The sequence below is a fragment of the Stegastes partitus genome, unplaced genomic scaffold (assembly GCF_000690725.1).
Source record: "Stegastes partitus isolate 25-593 unplaced genomic scaffold, Stegastes_partitus-1.0.2 Scaffold351, whole genome shotgun sequence".
In the NCBI taxonomy this organism is placed as follows: domain Eukaryota; kingdom Metazoa; phylum Chordata; class Actinopteri; family Pomacentridae; genus Stegastes; species Stegastes partitus.
Genome location: NW_007578082.1, coordinates 602,338 through 622,627, shown reverse-complemented (window position 1 = coordinate 622,627; position 20,290 = coordinate 602,338). Strand labels below are relative to the sequence as shown.

General features: G+C 43.5%; 1 protein-coding gene across 3 annotated transcripts in view; it reads left to right on the top strand.

Moving 5' to 3' along the window:
* The first annotated feature begins 8,417 nt into the window (after positions 1–8,417).
* The window catches only part of runx3 (RUNX family transcription factor 3), a 49,677-nt gene continuing 37,804 nt past the window's right edge, over positions 8,418–20,290 (top strand). The window contains exons 1-2 of one of the 3 annotated variants that reach the window (XM_008284222.1): positions 8,418–8,676; positions 9,023–9,133. In XM_008284222.1, coding sequence (XP_008282444.1) covers positions 9,076–9,133 — 58 coding nt within the window. In that variant the 5' untranslated portion in view covers positions 8,418–8,676; positions 9,023–9,075. Of the gene's footprint in view, positions 8,677–9,022; positions 9,134–19,130; positions 19,171–20,290 lie in introns of those variants that run through there. The other 2 variants (XM_008284220.1, XM_008284221.1) reach the window with 2 other exon arrangements.

Genomic DNA, 20,290 nt, shown 5'->3' with positions numbered 1-20,290 from the left:
GACAAATAATTCTAAACATATCAACCGTCGCAACATGCAATTATGTATTTTACAGTACATGTAGCACAGGTTTCAAAAGTCCCATGTTGTGTCCCTTTCCTTTATATGAATCCATGTCTCACTCGTCTCCACGGTGGTTTTCAGTTTTTCAGCTTAAAATACTGCAAAGATGGTTCACTTCACCATGACTCTATAATCGCTAGTTTTAGGGCTTTTCTAAACAAGTTGTTTTGCTCTGACGACCAATAAGCTGCTGCTGTTCTTCAGAGAGAACACCCTGTCTACACATTTTACACTTCTAAGTTTGTAACAACCACAAAGTACAATAAAAAAAATAAAGTTAAGTTTTCACATCACACTAGTATAAGTTGAAAATCGACCTCTAAGTTAGTTGTAAACATCACAAATCATACACGCAGGTAAACACATCTCAAATTCAAATTATTAATATTGGGAGGGAGCTACTTCCAAATTGGAAAACAGCTGTTGATTGTGAAACTGTGCATGACTCAGACCGGTAAAAGGTCAAACGCCCATGAGAACAACCACAACAGGGCTTTGAGTAAAGGGAATAACTGGAAACAACAATAATCTGAAAAATTATTTGTTTTTAGTTTCACATGTGGGGAAAATAATAAATCACACTCGACTTGGTTAAACCATCGCTTATGAGCAAACGGCGAGTCATGTGTCATCATGCTGCAGACGCTCATGTTGTCTCTCACATGTCTCCGGTTACTGAACAACATCAGGTACAAATAAACATCAAGCACGAGCTTCAGGTGCTTATTCTGAGTATATCTGACGGTATGCTATTAAACTTTTTTACTTTACTACATCTCAGAGTTAAATATTGTACTTTCTTTGTTTTGTTTGGCCTTTTTCTTTAGCCTTTATTATAGTTGAAAGTGGAGAGAGAGAGACAGGAAATATAATATTGTACTTTTTCATTCATCTGACAGCTACAGTTATTATCTACTTTCCACTCAAAACATACAATCAGCTTATAAAATCTACATTTTTTTTTTTCAGATAAAACCACCCAACAGTAAAGCTTACATAGTCCAGCTTTTATATGCAAGAACACACAAAAGCTAAAAATGTACACTTTATAACACAAAACCAATTTATTTACATTTAGCTGATAATGCTTGTACACTTCTTCTAAATGTGAACCTGCAATGCAGCACGTTAACACTCTGCAGCTGCAATTTCTCCTCCAGCAAACGTGCTCAGTTCTTCTTCCACCATTTTGTACGGAGGGAACTGAGAGCTTAATGTACATCTGACACAAGTGCTTTAATTGAGATGAAACTCAGTGTCACGTTTTATAGTGTGAAGAAAAGGCTTTGACGTGCACGCGGGACTTATTTCCCCTTTGAACTTTTCTTAAACAAGTTGTAGGATTGAAGTGGCTGTTTGATGCAGCAGTGCAGGGAATCGTGCTCACACGCACACCGAGGCGACGCAAACCGCCGTGCATCTGCTCAAGAGGAACATCCTGCCCCACACAGACTACAGCATGCTTGCAAGCTCGTCTGTCACATCCAAAACCCTTGTCTGAACCACAGGAAATACGTATGCGCACACACGTAGACACAAACACATGCGTGCATACACGCACAGGTAATAAAGCATGGTGGGAGCATTCTGACATATTGACTGCAGCTCTGCAAAGTGGAGCCCTCAGCTATGTATAAAATGTGCATTTTCATAGGAGTTATATTTCAGCGGTTACAATCAAAAAGTGACACAAGAAGGAAAAAAAAAAAGGCGCTGAAGCATTCCACCTGTGTTAGCTCAGAAGATCCTGACGATGCATTGAGGTCAATGGGATCAGTCGGGTTTGTGGCAAGACCATGGTCTGCTCTATTCTGGTCTGGCTGGGACTGAGATGTGTGTGTGTGTTGAGCGTTGGGGCATTTGGGGTAACTGAGGTCTCGGGTTTACGGGTGCTTTTATGTGAGGCTGCAGCACTTCACCCTCCAGCTGCTCTGTTGCCATGATGTGGTGCCTCTGTGTACCTCAAAGCCGAGTGTAAATTTACCACTCTGGTGAAGACAAGCGGTTCACAAAACACACAGGCACAATGTGATAAGCACTGCGAACCAAAACATAATAAAACTAGAAGACGCTCGGTGGAGTGTTTAGTTTTGCTTTATCGCTCCTCTTCCTGATTTGATTTTCAAAGTAACAGCAACAGGCCATGATGCACGTCTAACAGCCAGCATGTCACATGTGTCACTTGAAAGCAGCATCAGCTTATAAAAACCAGACAAAGGAAACGGCTTCCAGACTACTAAAACTACAAATGAACCCAATTCAAAAATACTGTTGTGAAATAAAAACAAACCCCTGTTTAGTGTTGTGAATATTTGTGTTGCTTTTTCTTATATTTAAATTTGATTTAAATTATCACCATCATTTCTTTCATCACACCTATTAGGTTTGAATAAAAAAAAATAAAAGAAAAAATATGTGATCAAACTTTTAACTCTATACTCTTAGACTGTAAAATAGTTAAGTTAAAATATCTATTGTATATTTGTGGAACTGGTTTCTCAGCATTAGCTACGGTGCTAACATGAAACAATATATGCAAAAACCAGCATGACCTCAGATAGTCTATTTCAAGGTTTGAGCAACAGATTAGAAAGAACTTTTTTTTCACTGTGGCCTCATTTTTTTTTTCAACGTGATATAAAGTCCTGCACCGCCGTGTAAATGGCACCAACATGGTTACAAGTAGAGAGAACTCAAAAACGTCTTTTGTGCTGTATGACCCAGCTATAATGTCATAAATCATAGAAAAAAAGTTGCATTTCTTTGAACACTTATTTTACAAAAATAAAAATCAACATGTACAACATTTTTCAAAGTGTTCACAAGTGTTACTAATAATGGAAAAATGGTGATGCTACATATCACAGATATTTTAACATTTTAATTGGTTTGCATACTTGTCTTCTCTCTGTCTTGTGTCAGCACAGCCTGCAGTGCAACCTATTTTAGCTAAAAAAAAAGTCCCTGAATATTTGTCACATGACTGTTGGTTAAACATAAATGGCTTCCTGGTGGCCCAGAGGGGCGAACATTTGTGGTTTTTAACAGAAAGTGATTATAGAACAGTTTATTTTTGGCAAAAATTTAAACGAGGCATGCAGCAAAAAGCAGTTTTGATGAAATATCATAATTCTAAGCTTAGAGATAGCAAGTTAAAAAAGAGTAGTTTCTAAAGTGGATGATTTTTTTTCTGTTTTTACAGAGTCTGGCAGATTAACTGCAAAATTCTGGTGACTTTCAGAACCACCACGGGTTTTGGGGTTCAGTGGGTTAGTTCACATTCATAGTGAATTCATTTTGCAGCTACCACCACATCACTGCAAAATATAGATCCTAATTAGGCCAACACAGATTAGAACTTCAACCTTACCTTGTTCCTCTTGATCTGAACATTTAAATCATTATCATCTCATGCCACGAGATTTATGGTTTAAAATGTATTTATTTTGTACTGCGTTTCATTGAACACACAGGAGGAACTTCCAGACCGACGGCCAGAAATGGTCAAATTAAGCCACACGGCTCGCTGCCAGTAGTCGTGTGAGGCTTTTGAATCAACCTGCTGTAGAGGAAGCTGGATGCTCGGTCTTTGTGTTGGCACAGTTTCTGAATAACAGGAAGAGCTTGGGTGAAGGGGGTCGGATGGAGAGTTTACTGCATGTAAACATTTGACTTAAAGAGTCGCAGCAGGTGGCAGAGGTACAGAACTGCACTGAAGCAGCACAGCTCCGTCCTTCACCGGGCAGCTGTCACGAAGCTCTGCACCCAATCTGGATCCTGAATCTAATCTGTCCTCACATAGCTCGTTTTAGTGATAACTGACGCTATCACTGATCTGTGGCGTGTCAACTTTCTCCGCTACATGACAGATCTTCTGCGCTGCCACAGGTTACTGTATGCATGTAGCGCTGCCCGGGCTCTCTGGGATGCGGCCTGCACAGTGTGTGGCGACACGGCGCCCCCGCTCCCCTCCTCTCAGTGTGGTTACCACAGTCTCCATGTCTGCTGGAGCCAATAAATAAATAATGGGCCCGGTGATCACTTCCAACGGTGATACTGCACACTAAAAACCACCGCATCTGGGAGTGCCTCGCTGACAATGAAAACAACAACACAAGCACACACATGTGGACACACACAGCCGCACCACACAGATTAATGCTGAGCTGGTAACACTCAACTAATTTCTCATACAGCTGCAACTTACTTTTCCAAGAACTCGGATCTCTTTAGAGTAATGGTTTGAACTGCTCGGCTGCTGCTGTGTTTTTAACCGGTTTATTTAACCCTCTGAACCCCAAGACCTTCAGGCGGGTTTGAAAGTCGCGTTATCTTTAGGCGATCATCACATTACGCCGTTTACCAGAGCAAGAAACTGTAAGAACGCGAAGAATTGTCCGACTTTCAATCTTCCAACAGTCATCGAGCTAATCGTGTGTGACTGTTGATTTCGTCTGGAAAATTGACCAAATCAAAGCGTCAGATTGTGTCTTATTTACTAATTTGCTGAACATGGATTCTGTGAAAGACTTCAAATTCTGCGCAGAACCGAGAAGCCACGTGTGGATCAGTTCCAACCAACAGTCTTGTGACAAAAATTGAGGGATTATTCTGCAGAGCTCGGTTGAACTTTGGAAACAACTTAAATTTATGTAGCAAACTATCTAGAATATGTAGAGTCACATTTTTACAATATTAGCGACAGCCGGGGGCACTCAGAAAACTGTGTTGATTTCAGGTTCTTTAATTTTTTTGTAAAATACATCATCAAAAACATTTTAATTTAAAAAAACGATTTATGTCATTGTAATTCTGTTACATGCCAAAAAAAAAGACATTTTTCAATCCTCTCGTCTTCCAGTCATGGTTGTGTTGTTTCCATAGAGGTGCAGAACTTTATATTGCAGTGAAAAATGAACCCACTGAGAGGAAAAATGCGACAGGAGCAAAAAAAAACAACAACAACAACAAAACGCTCAGGTTTAGTGAGTTAAAATGTGGGACGTTGTGAATTTTTGCATGTCTTAAATTTTTGTTTTTTAAAACTATCTTGTGCCAGAATTTTCATCCCAATGCTTGTGAATTTCCAGAAGACATCTCTTTGTTTTATCATGTGAGGTCAACGGGGACTCGATCTGTTTACACGTCAAATCTGTGCACTTTAATAAATCATAAAAATAGACGATGAGAATGCTGTGAAAGTCAGCGGGAACGCTGGTCAGCAGAATGAGCGGAGTAATATAATTAGAAGAAAATCGCCAGTATGAGGTGTGAGTGAGAAGTCAGGACGTTGGACCTGTACGCAGCCCAGAATCGGGCTCCCATGGCCTATCCTCGAGGCAGGCAGGACCATGGTGTTTGATGCAATGACGGCCACTTCATTATAAAAGCCTCCTCAAGTCCCACGCTGCATTCCACGTTTATGGGGAACATATGGGGAAGCCTGCAATTTTTAGACCACAAAATAAGCCCCTTTGCAGCTGGACGCACGACCGCACTGGGTCCTTTTTGCCTCGCGAGCCACACCCGAGAGGCGTAGGACCACTGACAGTGATTAAACCACCACAGTTTTCTCAGCAAAACAGGAGTTATATTAAGCTTAAATACAGGGGCTTGATAAACAAGGCCTGGGCAGGGGAAAAAAAGAATCGAGTGAAAGACGGCCACAATGATCTTCAGACTATTTTCCCCTCACGGTCATGGGCAGTGCAAAGCCATGAGATACATTTCAAAACATGAAGCAGATGTTTACCTAGACAAAGAAGAAAAAACACAGTGAAGACCGAGGAAAAGGCCTTGACTCCAGCGCTTTCTTCAAATGTCAAGTTTGGACGACGCTACAATGGAGCCAGTTCCCATTCTTGCACAATGCTGTGGGATGGTCCTATATTTGTTTAGCTTTTCTCTATTCCTCATTGAAAATCCAGATGCAAAGTCTTTGTTTCCACAAGTGCACAAAAATAAGGAAATTGACAATAATCGGAAACAGTCCGCCCTTGTGGTAACAACTAGCAGAAAAATATATTTCTCACTTAAATGAAATCTGAAAAACAAAACAACATGACTTATTACCAGCAACATGTCTCACTTGCACAAATACACGCACGTAAAGTGATTAGAAATGGAAACAACCACGAGGGCCTGCGCTGTGAGACCTGCGCTGTCGAGCATCTCCCGTTTCAAAACAAAGACAGATGAGACCGGACCAGAACTCCTGATCCAAATGTACCAGACCTGAGGAAAAACGAAAAAAAACAAAGCAGCAAATGTTTACAGCTTCCTGCTAAGCTTATTTAAGTCAAACATCATCCAGCTCAAAGGTGAAGTCACCGGGTTTACGTCGGTGCAGGGAGCAGAGTTTCCCTCTGGGCCTGTGTGACAGCACTACCTCTTGTTCAGCACAGAGACATAGAGCTGTAATCTGTCCCCGGGCTGGCAGGCCGGGGCCGAGGCCATGTCGGGAGGCAACAGAGGTGTTAGAAGAGGAAGCCTCGCTGTGTGTGAGGTTAAGTCAGAGGCCTGTAGTGGCCGCGTGGACGGACTGATAAAAGCCCTGGGGCCGCGGCTGTGGCCTCAGCGTTCGGCCACACTCGCTGACACGCCGTGTCATTTAGCCCGCGCTGCCGCCTAACTCAACGGCAACTGCTCATTTACAGGGCAGTGCGGGCTACCAGGAAGAGCGGCAAGCTCCCTCTCTCTCACACACACACACACACACACACACACACTCAGAACATGGTACTGTATATACACATGCAAACACATGCTGTGGTCCATGCAGCAGTTTTGTCCAGCAATTAGCAGAGGACACCGTGGGCTGACATCCATACACAAAGCAGTGTGAAAGTGAAACAGAAGTGAAACGTGCACACAGCTTCATACGCACGTACGCACACACACACACACACACAGGTTTCCAGGGAAAGCTAGTGGGTCACATGAATGACCAGACGGTGGTTTGGGTCTGCTGTCCCGTGGCCAGACATGGTCAGTGTGTCACTCAGAGACAGGAGAAAGGAGAGAGGAAGTGTGGATACCACAGGTTTGCAAATGCCAGTGATTTATGTGCTTACACACAAACAGGCATAAATGCACACATGTAGTCCTGCAACACTGTCTGCCCGACAAACAGCCGGGCTCTCAGCATAACAGCACCGTTTCTCACCCTGCTCATCTTAAATTTCTGCATGAACGCGATGCAACGTGAATCATTTCCTGTTTTTCTCATAACTGCTTAAGTAACTTTTTCAATAAATAGCTTGAAATGCACAGAAAAAGAAAAGGCAATATTGGTATCACATCTCCGGCAGTCACTGTACAAGTAGTACAAGCAGCCACATCAGTGAAAACGGTTCCGTTCCTAAATTCAACCTAGAAAATGAAAAAGTGTGAAAACCACAATCAGGTTAAATCGCTTTGCGCTTTCACAGGGGGAAAGAGACTACAGCAGCCCACAAATAACTAACGTTCGTTTGAAATGATCTCTCATATGGTACAAGGAAGCTCAATTAAAAAAAAAAAAAAAAGCAGAAACATACAGCGTGCATATAGTGCAAATGTAAACACTTGTACTTAAATATTTTCATTATGGAGGTTTATGTTAAGATGTGGCAGCAATGAATATAAAGGAGGCTGAAAAAAGGGCAAAATAAAGAGAAAAAAGGGACTGAAGGTATAACTTGAAAGGACCCAGTCAGAGTTGAGCAACTGGCAGCACTGCCTCTGATGAGACTAAGATTATGATACTATCAAGTGGTAAGTGAGGGTGGAGGTTTTGCAGGCCCAAAACCACCGGTTCTTACAAACACAGATGTGCTGTGAGTCAGACGAACATAAAACTAGCACAGGACATACATACACAGTCAAGAACAACATGCTCAGTGTTGTTCGGCAGTTACAGACAACGCTTTCCTGTCTGCTTGAAGCCACAGCTATCTCTCATTTTCTCTTTCTCTTCATCCGATTCATTCGCGTCTTGCTCTCTCCCCGTGTTTGTGTTGGGCTTAATACATTTTAATGTCTCTCCAGCTCCTCTGCAGTGGTTTCGGAGCTCTCTGCAAACCTCAGTGAGCCTCAGTGGCGCAGGCCGCTGCCTGGTTTGAACTCAAAAGAAAATAGAATGTTTCCAAAACTTGGACGGCCAATGAAAAGTGAGAGTGAAGACGGCGAGTCAGAGAAGAAGCTTGGAAAGTACAACCCGAAACAGAAGAAACCAGAGAAAAGGCGAAGACGATAGGAGAAGAAGGGAGGGAGGGGGAGGAGGGTGGGAGGGAGAGGCCCGGTGACCTCACGTGACATGTGACGTGGGCTCCACCACTCACGGAGGGGAGTGTGTGTTTGTGTGTGCGTGTGTGTGTGTATGTGTGTGTGGAGGATGGCGAGGAGGATGCAGATAGACTGTGGCTTTTAGCCTTTTACTAGCACTGACGCTCCAGTGAGGCCGCCACCATCGTGGAAGAGAAACAAAGAGACAGACCACGCTGTCAGGCTAGCTGGCTAACCTCAGACCCTCAACCGGCTGCGTGACGGACCACCACAAACCCGGCCCTCCCCGTCCACCAGCTTCCACCAGCCGGGCTCCGTTAGGTGGGCCCCCTCTCATCTCCAGCCCTGGTGAGTCCACCTCCACACCTGGAGACACCAATGTTGTTGTTGTTGCTGCTTCTGTTTTAAACCGCTTCTATCTCCACCACGCTCTCTGCCTTTTTTCTTTTCTTTCTCCCTCGGACCCTCTTCTCTCTCAAATGTCTTCTGGTGCTGCTGCTAACACATGCTGCTGCTCTCTCTGCAAGCTTGTGGCTTGGGATTCCTGTGGTAGTCACAAACCCGAGATTCTTGGTTGCAAACAGGCTCCGAGCTCCAGGAGTTTTGTCCTCTCGTACTCTCCTTCCTTCTCTCGCTTCTCTGCTATGGTGCTCTTTCATTTCTGGGTTTCAATCCTCCTTTTTCTCTCTCTGAGGTCGGTGGAGATTGACTGCAGCGAGGGCTCCACACCGTTCTGGCTTCCCTGTCATGGCATCCAACAGCATCTTTGACTCCTTCTCCAACTACAGCAGCAGTCTACTAAGAGGTGAGTGCTGATCCTCCCCTCTCCACTCCACTCACCCCTTCTCCCTCCCAACGCTATCCCACCCTCTGTCCACTTGTTTGAAATGTGCAACTTTGACAACTTGTTTCTTTTGACCAAAAAAAAAGAAAGGCATTAACACGTTGAAGAGCCTGATGCTTCTTCTGGCGCGTGAATGCATTCATCCGTCCACACACACCCACACATGTGCTCAGATAGTTTCACGAGGAGGAATCTGCACAGTAGCCCTCATCTAGTTGACTGATATGGCCCATAAAGGCCTTGTGCTCTCCGCTCCTGTGTTTTCTGTAGGCTTGATGGAGTAGCACCATAATGGGAAACTCACCACAGACATTCATTATCAAGCGAAACTCGGCGCTCTCTCTGTGAGAATACGAGCTCAGAGGCTCCATGTGACTGGGCCCTTTACTGGAACATGGCAATACAATAAAGGAGCGAAGAGGGGGAAAGGAAAAAAAAAAAAAAAACATATTAGGCTCTCTCACTCTGCTTTACTTCCAGGAGGTACTTTTGGTCTGTGTGGTGAGGTGAGTGCACTATACTTGGCGACGCTTAACGCTGGCCTCAACGAAGAAGCCATTTGTTGCCATGGTAATTCCAATCAGGCGGCTTTTACTTTCAAACAGTTCGGCTCTTGTGTGTGCGAGAAGAAGAAAAGATTGAGACTTTTTTTTCCTGATTTTAATAAGAACACTTGTTGAGTTTATTTCTGCCGGCGATGACAAACGCAAAAAAAAAAAAAAAATGAAATGAAGTTGTTAATGTGATGGCGGCCAAGGGACTCAGTCGTTCCCAGTGTTCCTCGCATAACCGCCGAGACAGCCACCGAAAGGCAGCAGAAAAAAACAAAACCCCCCCTTCCCAATTAAGGCCTTGTTGCAGTGTTAATTAGAGACAGCCACGGGAGAAGCACTACCAGTTTGTAATTGTTTGCAGAGTATATCTTAAAATCTCTGGAGCCTCACACATACAGTCAGACACACACTCTGTACATCTGGGTCTCACATGAGAACAATCCTCTGATATCCTCAGTGGAACCGCACTGACAGGAGATGATGTTCCAATGTTCTCACAGCTTCTACAGACACTCAGGCATTTATAGTTTCCTCATGACACGGCTCAGGCCCCCCCTTTCCTTCCCTATAACCGCCGGATCTGCATCGCTTTATCTCCCCTCTGTTTACAGATCAGTGTGTCACCAACTTCAGGTTTCACGCATCAGGCTTTTGTGCTTTGGGAGTGGGGGGGGGGGACCTGATTTTGATTTTCAACCCCACCAGAGCAAAAGAGGCGGGATGGGAGACAGCAAGGTCAAGAGGGGGGAAAAAAAAAAGAGACAATCGTTTAAAACTGTAATCATCCATTGGAAATCATTAGCGAATACGCGATATCCTTTTACAATTCTGTCCGGTGAGTGAAACCGAACTGGAAGAGAACAAAGACCAAGAGTCATTAAATCTTCCCGTTCAATCTGAAACCATTTCAATTTGTGACTACCTCATGTAAGCAAAATACCCCAGCGGTTAGTTTAACAAGTTGCATTACACAGGCGAAGCAATTTGGCCCAATGTTCTCTTTTTTAGACTCGAATCAAATTGAAATTAAGAGGAACGGTTCGAGAAAATCAAGGAGACTGTTAAATGTCTGGCTTCTCCAGCTCTGACTTTAACACAGTGTGACATGAAGCTTATGGAAATACTGTATTCAGGCCCTCAGAAGTCAGGAAACACTGCTGTTAGCAACATCTTACGAAAAACGCAGTCACTGAAAACGATTTTGATCTCTAACGTGTTTTTTCGAGTCACGCCTCCTTGTAATTTCAACGGAGCTAAAGAGGAAAAAAAAAAAAGACTGACAAATATATCGGCACAACTCAAACATATCAGTCTGGAGGTGTTTTATCGGCAACTTTCATATATTTCAACTTATCTCACAGTGCAGACAGAGAACACATGTAAGCATGTGATGTGCAACATCAGATGCACTTCGCGTGAGAAGCGAGAGGACGCCTCACCTCAGAAACCTCAGTCTTTCTGCTGAAGTTCAATGAGACACACACACACACACACACACACAGACACACACACACATAAAACATACTACACATGCACACAAAGTCACAAAGGGAAGAGACGGGGTAGTTCTCATGCCGTTTAACTTAGCATAAAGCACAAGAAAAAGCTAACAGACAGTTACTATGTCGTGGCGGAAAGAAAGATGCAGGGCTTTGCATCGCTGTAGCGTTAATCTGATGCAGACTCATTGAGCTGCTGCAGTTTACTGATAATAACCACAATGAGGCTACACCTGCTAACCCTCACACAGCAGCACTGCTATTTAATCAGAGGGAAGCATTTCTGAGACACCTTCTTTACAAAAAAAAAAAAAAGGCTGCAAGCTTGAAAAAAATAAAAATAAAAAAGCACCGGACTTTCCCCCTTGTAAAGCAGGATTTTATAATCTTCACTGAGTTTTTTTGGGATCCTGACGTGTTGCCAGTGGTTGCATCAGGTGGGGTTACCTGGTTTCCAGCATCTGTGTGTGGTGGGTCATATTGCTTGGCTCGGTTTCTGTCACCACATTTCCCCTCCGCTTGGAAGGGCCGCCGTGTTCCCTCTGTAGGGTGTTTTATATTCAAGGGTCCGTTTTTTAGAGTGTTACGCTCTCGAGAGCCAGCTCCCTTTGTGGCAGAGAAAAAGGCCTCGGTTTATTAGGGTGGGAATGGTTTTATATGTTTGGCTTATTGCGCTGCATGAATGGAAGTGAGGGCTTGTGTGTGAGAAACGCGCCGTGCCTCACCGCAGTTGTAGGAAGGTTATTTTGGAGGATTCTGAGAGGTGGTCTGGTTTATGCTACAAGTGTTTAGGGAGGGAAACTCCTGAGAGGCACATGCACAGAGTGACAAAAAGACACTTTATATGCATCAAAATGCGTGATTCAAAAGGGAAAATATTCACGATACCTTAGAGCGACTGACAAATAAAATACAATTTTATACAGTAGCCCAAAAAAGAAATAAAAAGCTATAAATTCAACAGAACACATGGTGACTTTATTAATAACAAAGTCATATGGTGAAGATTTTTTTCCCCTCATTCTCTTAAATTAACATGCCTGATTGGAGCACATTCAAAATCCTGCTGAGTGTGAGGCCCCTGAGTGACGCCAAAACATGAAGACCGGCTGAGCGGGGGCTGAAATCTGTAACCAGATATTAAGAGTTTCAATATTTTAAAGTGAAAGCAAATAATAGAAAACGCATGACAGCCACGGAGCAGCGAAATCCTGTCTCCAATTTAGCCGAGCATAATATCTATTTATAAAACTCTGAAGGCATATTGGATAGAAGAAACGTTCTGGACTTGATTAGGGCTGTAAACGTTTTTGGAGGTAGTTATTTACTTTTTGGTCCGTCTCGGCGCTTTCACCGTCTGTCAACACGACTTTATGGGGAACACTTTCAGGGGTTGCCAGTAAGATGGCTTCCAGGTAGAGTTTGCAGAGGAGCGAGCTGATTATGTGGTCGACTAATCCTAAACCTGCCTCCGCCCTTGCACACTTTTGGCTCGAAACGCCGATGCTCGGCCCCGCATCGGTCAAGGTTAAAGTTGTGCTAAGTGTAGTAGTAAATACAATTTTCTGGTGGTTGGCAAGAAACCACAGAGGCCAGGTTTCTCTGCAGCCAATCTGATAATATAGATTTGTGTTGTAAAGGTTTCTCCAGCTAAAAAAAAAAAAAAAGGTTGAGCAACTTCTTTCAATAAACATTCCAGCAGGGGGGCATGTTTTTGTAATCCTACTAAGGAGTAAAGTGGAGGTGCGTCGACGCCGAAGCAGCACCCAGCGAGCGGTGGATGTGATCTGAGGCTGGTGTCGGGCCAAGAAGGCAGGAAGAGCAGCGCAGCTCGGCGGTCTCAGCCCCCTGAACACGGTTCATCCAGAGTTAGTCTGCATGTTAAACTCTGCGATTTGATTGCGCCTGGCAGCTGCGAGAGCCCTGAACTCAGCGCATGTATGCTGAACGCATTCAATCTGAGGTTACTCTCAGATGAAACACAAAAAGGACTGAATATGTACTATAGTCTTACATGATAATTAAAGAGCGGCGGTTAAAAATAATTGGTACGAGGGGACAGAAAAATGTCCTGATAGGATGCAAGTGATGTCAGAGGAATTCATAATGTCTAGACCAGCTTCTTTAAGTGGAACAAACTATATCTCGGGAGGAAAATATGCAGACTTTGAAAACGCTTGTATAATTGGATAACGAGGTGGAAATGATCAAAATATAAAATTCTTTGAGCTTGATTTCTAAAAAGTAATGCCCATTCCGGATGAGGCTATTCAATCTCTATGAGTCATTTCTTTATGGTTAATTTGCTTCCCTTACGAGCTGATAATATTTCATATAAACCCTTAAAATGATTAAATCCACATCACTGTTATTAGACTCTTCATGATCTCATTCGTCCTGCACGGCGGACGACTAAATTAAGGAAAAGCCTTTCTCGCAATTTTCTGATTCTTAATTTTGTTTTAAACCTACGCCCTAAACCACAGGCCGGCCCCACAGCTTATTACATGGTGAGGCTGGGATTGTAGAAAAAAAAAAAAACAGGAGTGTTCTTGTAAGCTAATTTATATATTATTAACCTAAATTTATGCAGCAAATTATTCTGGTGTATGGAATTTGTTTGCAATTGTCAGCAAAGCTGGAAATAACATAAACAATTCAAAGTAAGACCTGAAATAAGCATTTGTTTCATCTCAGGTTTAGTTTGTTTTCAGTAACTACAATTAGAGAGCTGTGACCTGAGCTTGACTCAGATGAAGAAGACTTATTGTTTAGACCCCTCCCTGTATCGTTAACCAGATGTTGTCAACAACATCCTTTCTGCAGCAGCAAGGAGGAGGAAAAGGAAAAAAGTGCCTGTGACTAAGCACAACGTCGATTGCTGTGCACTTTTGTTTTTAACATTACAGTTGCATTCTAACCCACAAATTACTTTAATGGGCGGGCATGGGTCTGGTCGGCAGCACATAAAATGACTCAAACTTATGGAGATCCCACATGTGCAGAAACATATCAGCACACACTAACTTCTTTTTTTAAATGAGACGGACGACAGGAGGAACGGAGGGTTTTTACTTTATCATGTGTGAAAGTTTAGCAGAGATCTGAGGCCCAGGGGAACTCATTCTGTCACCATCAAAGGATTAAAAGGAATGTTTTTCACAGACAAAAAAAATCCTTCCTCCAGACTGGATCTTCACTTCAATATGAGCAACTTTAATCATGCTCAAAACATCCTTATAGCCTACCCTTCTTCCCATAAGCAATAAAGAAAAAACTTAATTACGGTGGAGGAAAAATGCAGATAATGATAGGATGTGAGATGCTGCAGGCTATGAAATGTTTTCTGATTCGCTATTTTCCCAGAATTTTTTTTTCTCAACTTGTTTACATACAGCTAATTGTCGCTGCAGCAATAAAACATGTTTTTGGGTTGCTTCTTCCCTCCCCTCAAACATAATTTTAACCACAGGGAATTGATTTTTGTGGAGACAGCATTTCAAAAATGGGATTTTACTTTTCTCTTGGACTACTCATTGGGGGGAACAAATAACTGACAGCGCTAGAGACTGCACCAGTAATGGGCCACCTAATTGTGCTTTTCTCCCCAGCACGGCAGAGAGAGGATGAAAATCGGAACGTTCATCATTATTATTTATGTTGTGACCATTTGATTTGGTGGGAAACAAGCGTATTTGCTTTCTTGCTGAGAGGTAGATGGGAAGACTGATGATGATTCTGAAATGGTATCTGCAGTTAAATCTGAAACACCAGAACGCTACTAAGCTTAGTTTAGCATAAAAGCTGCAAACACAGGGGGACATAGCTATCCTGGTTCTGTCCAAAGGGGACAAATCTGCCTGTTAGCACCTCTAAAGCTCGACCGATTATCACCTTGGGTGAATATCAGATCCAATATCCAGTACTATTCCATTTTTTTTTTTTTAAATCTGTACTATTGTTTTTTTTAAGCAAATTTTTGACCAAATAAATGAATTTAAAATTGCTCTACTCTGGCCGGTCAGTCATCATGCTTTAGCTCTTTCAATGAAAACTTTATTAAACAAACGCATTTTAAGAGTTTTGTGTTAGAACTTGTGTTATTCTCAATTTTGACACAAAGGTTTTTATTTTTACTCCAAATGCACATTGGTTATCCTTGATAACTAAAAAGAACTCTATCAAAATCTGCCCTGACAGACATATGAGTACCCCCCTGTTACGAAGCTCACCTGATGTCATGTTCTATTTGTTTAATACACAAAAAAAACTTTATTTAAAAGGGACAGTGCACATCAATGAACAAACATAAAAAATATACATATTGTAAATGCGCCAGAGTTCACATAAATGCATCTGTTGTCCGTTGGTGGGTCATAGACTAAAAAAATTAACTCACAAGGCTTTAAAATACACAAATACAACACAATTAATCAATCCCTAATACAAAGTGCATGATTAGAAGTGCTAGAGCTGAAGTATTGGAGTTAAAGTGTGTATTGTCACTATATGAGTTATTTGGAGAAGTACACAAAATCAATAAAGATTTAAGATTAAACTGAAGAGCAAAAATAACCGTTGTCATGGGACTATTTTGTGGTTAGATGCAATGTCTATTTAAGATCACAGAAAGTCACAGTATCGGGATAAGAAACAGTCCCGCTCTTAACAACTCGCAACTCGTTTCCCCCTAAATATTCGTTTTTACCAAACTGCTAAATGTTAAACCACTTTTCGAAAAAAAGGAAATAAATAAATCTACTTCCTCCTCGAACGTCGTCCAAATCTCCATACGCAAATTCTGGTCTGGTCTGTTTTACATCATAAACCTTCATGCAGAATTTCCAAAATGATCCATTATTCCTGCACTGTAGCAGGTTTTGCCCTAAAGTAAACTTTAGAGTTTGTACTTTCTCTGCAGCTGCTCACTTCTGTATGGACTCAGTAGGAAACACCATGCCAGGGATTCCCCCTCAGCTGTGCAGCAGAAGTGGCCCCTCCATTTCTTCTCCATAGTCTGTCTGCAGTGAGGTCACTCCGTCTGCTGCGAATGCTGTTCTCACGGTCCAACACGAACGCACAGGGAACTTTATGGCGCACACACGCAAACTGCTACTGGCACATATAGGCTGCATGCACACAGAAGTCGGCCGCCTGAGTTTTCCCCGTGCTGAGTCAGAGAGGAGCAGTGCATGTCAACATGATGACCGTGACGTTTTCCCCCTCTAAATGCTGTCTGACCTCACCATAATAGCTGGTCAGGACTAACATATGGTCTCCCGATGCCTTAGTCCAGCAGAATTACCCACACGGTGACTAAACAGCAGAAGACTTCACTGAAAAATATCATCTTTCTTGATATTGTGAAGTGTCTTAAAAAAAAATATTTAACTGACGGCTGTGTACTGTGGTTACTCCTGTACTAACAGGACTGTGAGTCTCTGACCAGTGAGCTCCAACTGTGAAATCCAACCTTGTTGACCTTCACTGTCCAGAAGTGTGACCCAGGCAGGGACTCACAAACCTTTGCATGTTAAAGGAACATCCGTTTCTCTGAGCAGCTTGACTTTTTTTGCTGTTCGACATGAAATGTTGCAGGATAATATAGCCGCTGCAGTTCTGGAAAAATTATATCCTTACACATCCGAAATGAGAAAACTAAGTTAGTTCTGAAAAAACAGGGAGCCCTTCTGCTCTCCACTTTATAGTATGACAGCTAGATGTGCTAACCCTGCCAACCTGGCAGAAAGACGTTGGTGTCAGAAGAGCCTGACGGACTTGAGCACAACTTTTCCCCTTTAATCAGCGTGATGACATAAGAGGCAGACAGCGAGCCAGTCATTCAGTCAGTATAGAGTTTGATTAACCTAATCACCAGGCAGCCAGACTCGAGGCTACTGATTGGGTTTACAAACGCTCCTTGTCATCGTTGTGTCATTAGCTCGTCGTTAGCTGTGGCCGCCTTGACGTGGAGCAGCGACATGCTGGGCCTAAACACAGCAATCAGGGGATTAGAGTGCAGTTACAGCAAAGCCTCAATGGACGCCTCAGGCTCTGAGTCAAAGAGAGGAAAGTCCTGCCTTACAATGTGAGCTCCACGTGGCCAGGGTGCTAACTGTACATGGGCAACGCCACTACTGATTAGCAATGGAGATGATGAGAGGAAACATTCAGTCACTTCGGACACACGGGTGGTTTCCCGGACTCCAATTAAGCCAAGTCCTTGACTGCAGCAGTGATTTGAATGGAGGGACTCCATTGAAAATAAGTTTTAGTCTCCAATTAGGTTTGCTTAATCTAGAACTGGGAATCAAGCCCAAAAACAACACAGACACAGCATTGCATGCAATACAGAGACCTTCTGCAGCCACTGGAGAAAGCCTGAGTGACATTTGGCGATGATTAATTTCCTTTTGATTTAATTTGTAATCAATTGAAATGATTGACAATAATCACTTACTGTGCAAAACATTAGATTTATGAGGGATGACAATATTATGTGTCTAAGTGCTTTCCAAAGCGACTTGGCTTGCAGGCTGAGAGCCACCACACCCTTGTTTCCTTACGCTGAAAAGCCCAGAGGGCCAGTCGAGTACTTTCCAAGAGTTGTCTCACGTCTGCAGAGGAAAGTGGCACGGACACTTGTCAGGAAACCAGCGCCGGGTTCCTGCTCAAATCTGGATGGATTGTGCGGTGAGTCAGATGGTGCTCGGGAGGCTGACCCTCTGAAGAGGGAAATAAATGCAAATTCAATATTTGGGGGCTCTTTGAAGTGCATTTGCACTTGAATGAATGTGACAGAACCTGGAATGACCCCATTGAATGAGCGCCTTAACAGCGATGAAAGGGAAGGCACAAACACTGATGACAATGGTTGAAAAGTTGGAGACGTGTCCATGGTGTGTGTTTGTGTGTGTCCTCACAATGCTATGCTTGAATGTGTGTGTGTGTGTGTGTGTATGTGTGTGCAGCAGTATCATGCATGCAGAGCTGGGATGACTAAGGAACTTTGCTGCTTAAAACCATTTGAACACACAGTGCAGCTAAGAACAATCCGTTTGGCCCAGTGCCTTGCTGGCAGAGTCCTCTCCGACTTGTATTTTGCTGCTTAGCATTCGTGCCATTCATGTCATACGTTACATACCTCACCATGTTAGTTTCACAGTTCAAAGTAACAGGGACCTAGTCTCAAAAAGTAAAAACATGTGGCTTTTGTTGCAGAGAGGAATGAACAACAGCATTCCATGTGCAACCACATCAAAGCTCTCCCTCGCCATGGGGCTAAATGAGGGCAGACTGTCCTGCTTGTCCCTCCTGACATTACTGCCACTAATTAACCTGATTTTAAAAGTGACACTTCCTCCTCATCAGTTTTCTTCTCCTCGTGCTGATCTCCACAGTATTTAAACATACAGGTCTTCTTTTCGGGTTCCATCGAGTGGGGACAGCCACACAACACGCACAAAGAGGCATTGTCTGCTGGTGAAAATGTGGTTTACAGGCTCTGCTATAATGGCTTGGTGGTTGCTGGAAGCCATGCGCACTTCCTAATATTCGGCTCACATGCGATTTCATTTTAAGAAAAGACTGAGCTATGGGGCTTTGCTTTTGTGTGAGAGGGACGCCTCACAACTTATTTTCTGAGCTGACAAGCTTGGGCTCCTTTACCCCCTCCCTGCTCTTCACCCCCTCTTCCCCTCTCTGGTGGCGCTACTATATTTGTGTGGGATCTCTAGCGATGGAAGAGTCGACACAGGCTGCGTTGCCAGTCAAACGTGTTTGGGCTGTCAGACTGAACGGCTTCCAGCGCTGCGATCTGTCTCCTCTCCTCGTCAGTGGGAGCTGTTTGATCTGACAGAGAGACTCCATTAGAGACACAGGGAAGTTCAACTGCTGGGAGGTTGGATGGCTTCAGCAGTCAGAGTAGCAGCCCAGAGAGGAAAAGGTTTGCACACACAGTCTGGTTGCAATCTTGGTGTCTGTGCTGTGTATCTATAAATGTCTCTGAGCATTACTTGTCCTTCTAGTAGGTGTGTGTGGTTACACAGCCCAACTGGGCTGACATATTTTGGGGCTCTGCTGGGCAAAGGGCTGATGACGCAGCGGGTAATGATATCATAAATGTGCGGCGCTGCCACTGAGAGAGAGATATTATCTGCTGAGGGGTGAGAAGTGAAGTAACTAAACGTGCCGTCTTCTTCAACCGGCAGTTTGCCCTCAGTCTCACGGTGGTGATGACCTCATAAACCCATGCCGCAGTCCACCAGAGTTGAGTATTTGCTGGTGTGAGAGTGATGAAATGGTAGCGGATGGTTTGATAAATATGCATCAATGGTTCAGCCACAGACCGTCACTACACTCCCTACATTTAATGTGGCTGCAACTTCCACTAATCAGGAGGAACTCTGACAAGTGACTCGATTCTCCAAGACGGCTTTACAAGTGATATTTAGGGATTAGAGTCAGATTCCAGTTAATATCATCACCTGCTCGTGTGATAGCCGTTAGAAAGGAGAAGGGAGAGTGATTTGATGTGGCTCCTGTGAAAGATTTGTCTGCTGATGTGTGTGTGTGTGGCAGCTGGGCTCTGGCACCGGAGCAGCATGGCAGTTAAACTGTCATTGGCATGAACTGTACATTTTCTTTGGAGAAAGTGAATGCAGCATGGCAGCACCACAGGTGTGCTTGTGTGCTTACCCGTCGCAATATTGTCACAATACAGCGTTTTCTCCTTCTGTCTGCCTCCCAGCCATCCTCAGGAGCAGTCTACAGAATTTCAGCAGGGCACATTTGGCAAAGTCAGAGTGAGTCAGGATCGTCTGTGTGTGTGTGTGTGTTGTGTGTGTGTATGGTTGTGTGTGTGTGTCTGTAGGGGGTGGGGGTGCTGTCACTTTGGCAACGCAACTGCACATATTGCAGCGATTACCACAGCGGAAAAATGTTTTTCTGCAACATGCAATTACTACAGATTACAGATTGCCGTCCTTGCATCAGAAGCTCTCGCCAGAAAAGGAGAAACACTGTGCGCTTGTGTGTGTATGTGGATTGGTGTGTGCGTCGTTACA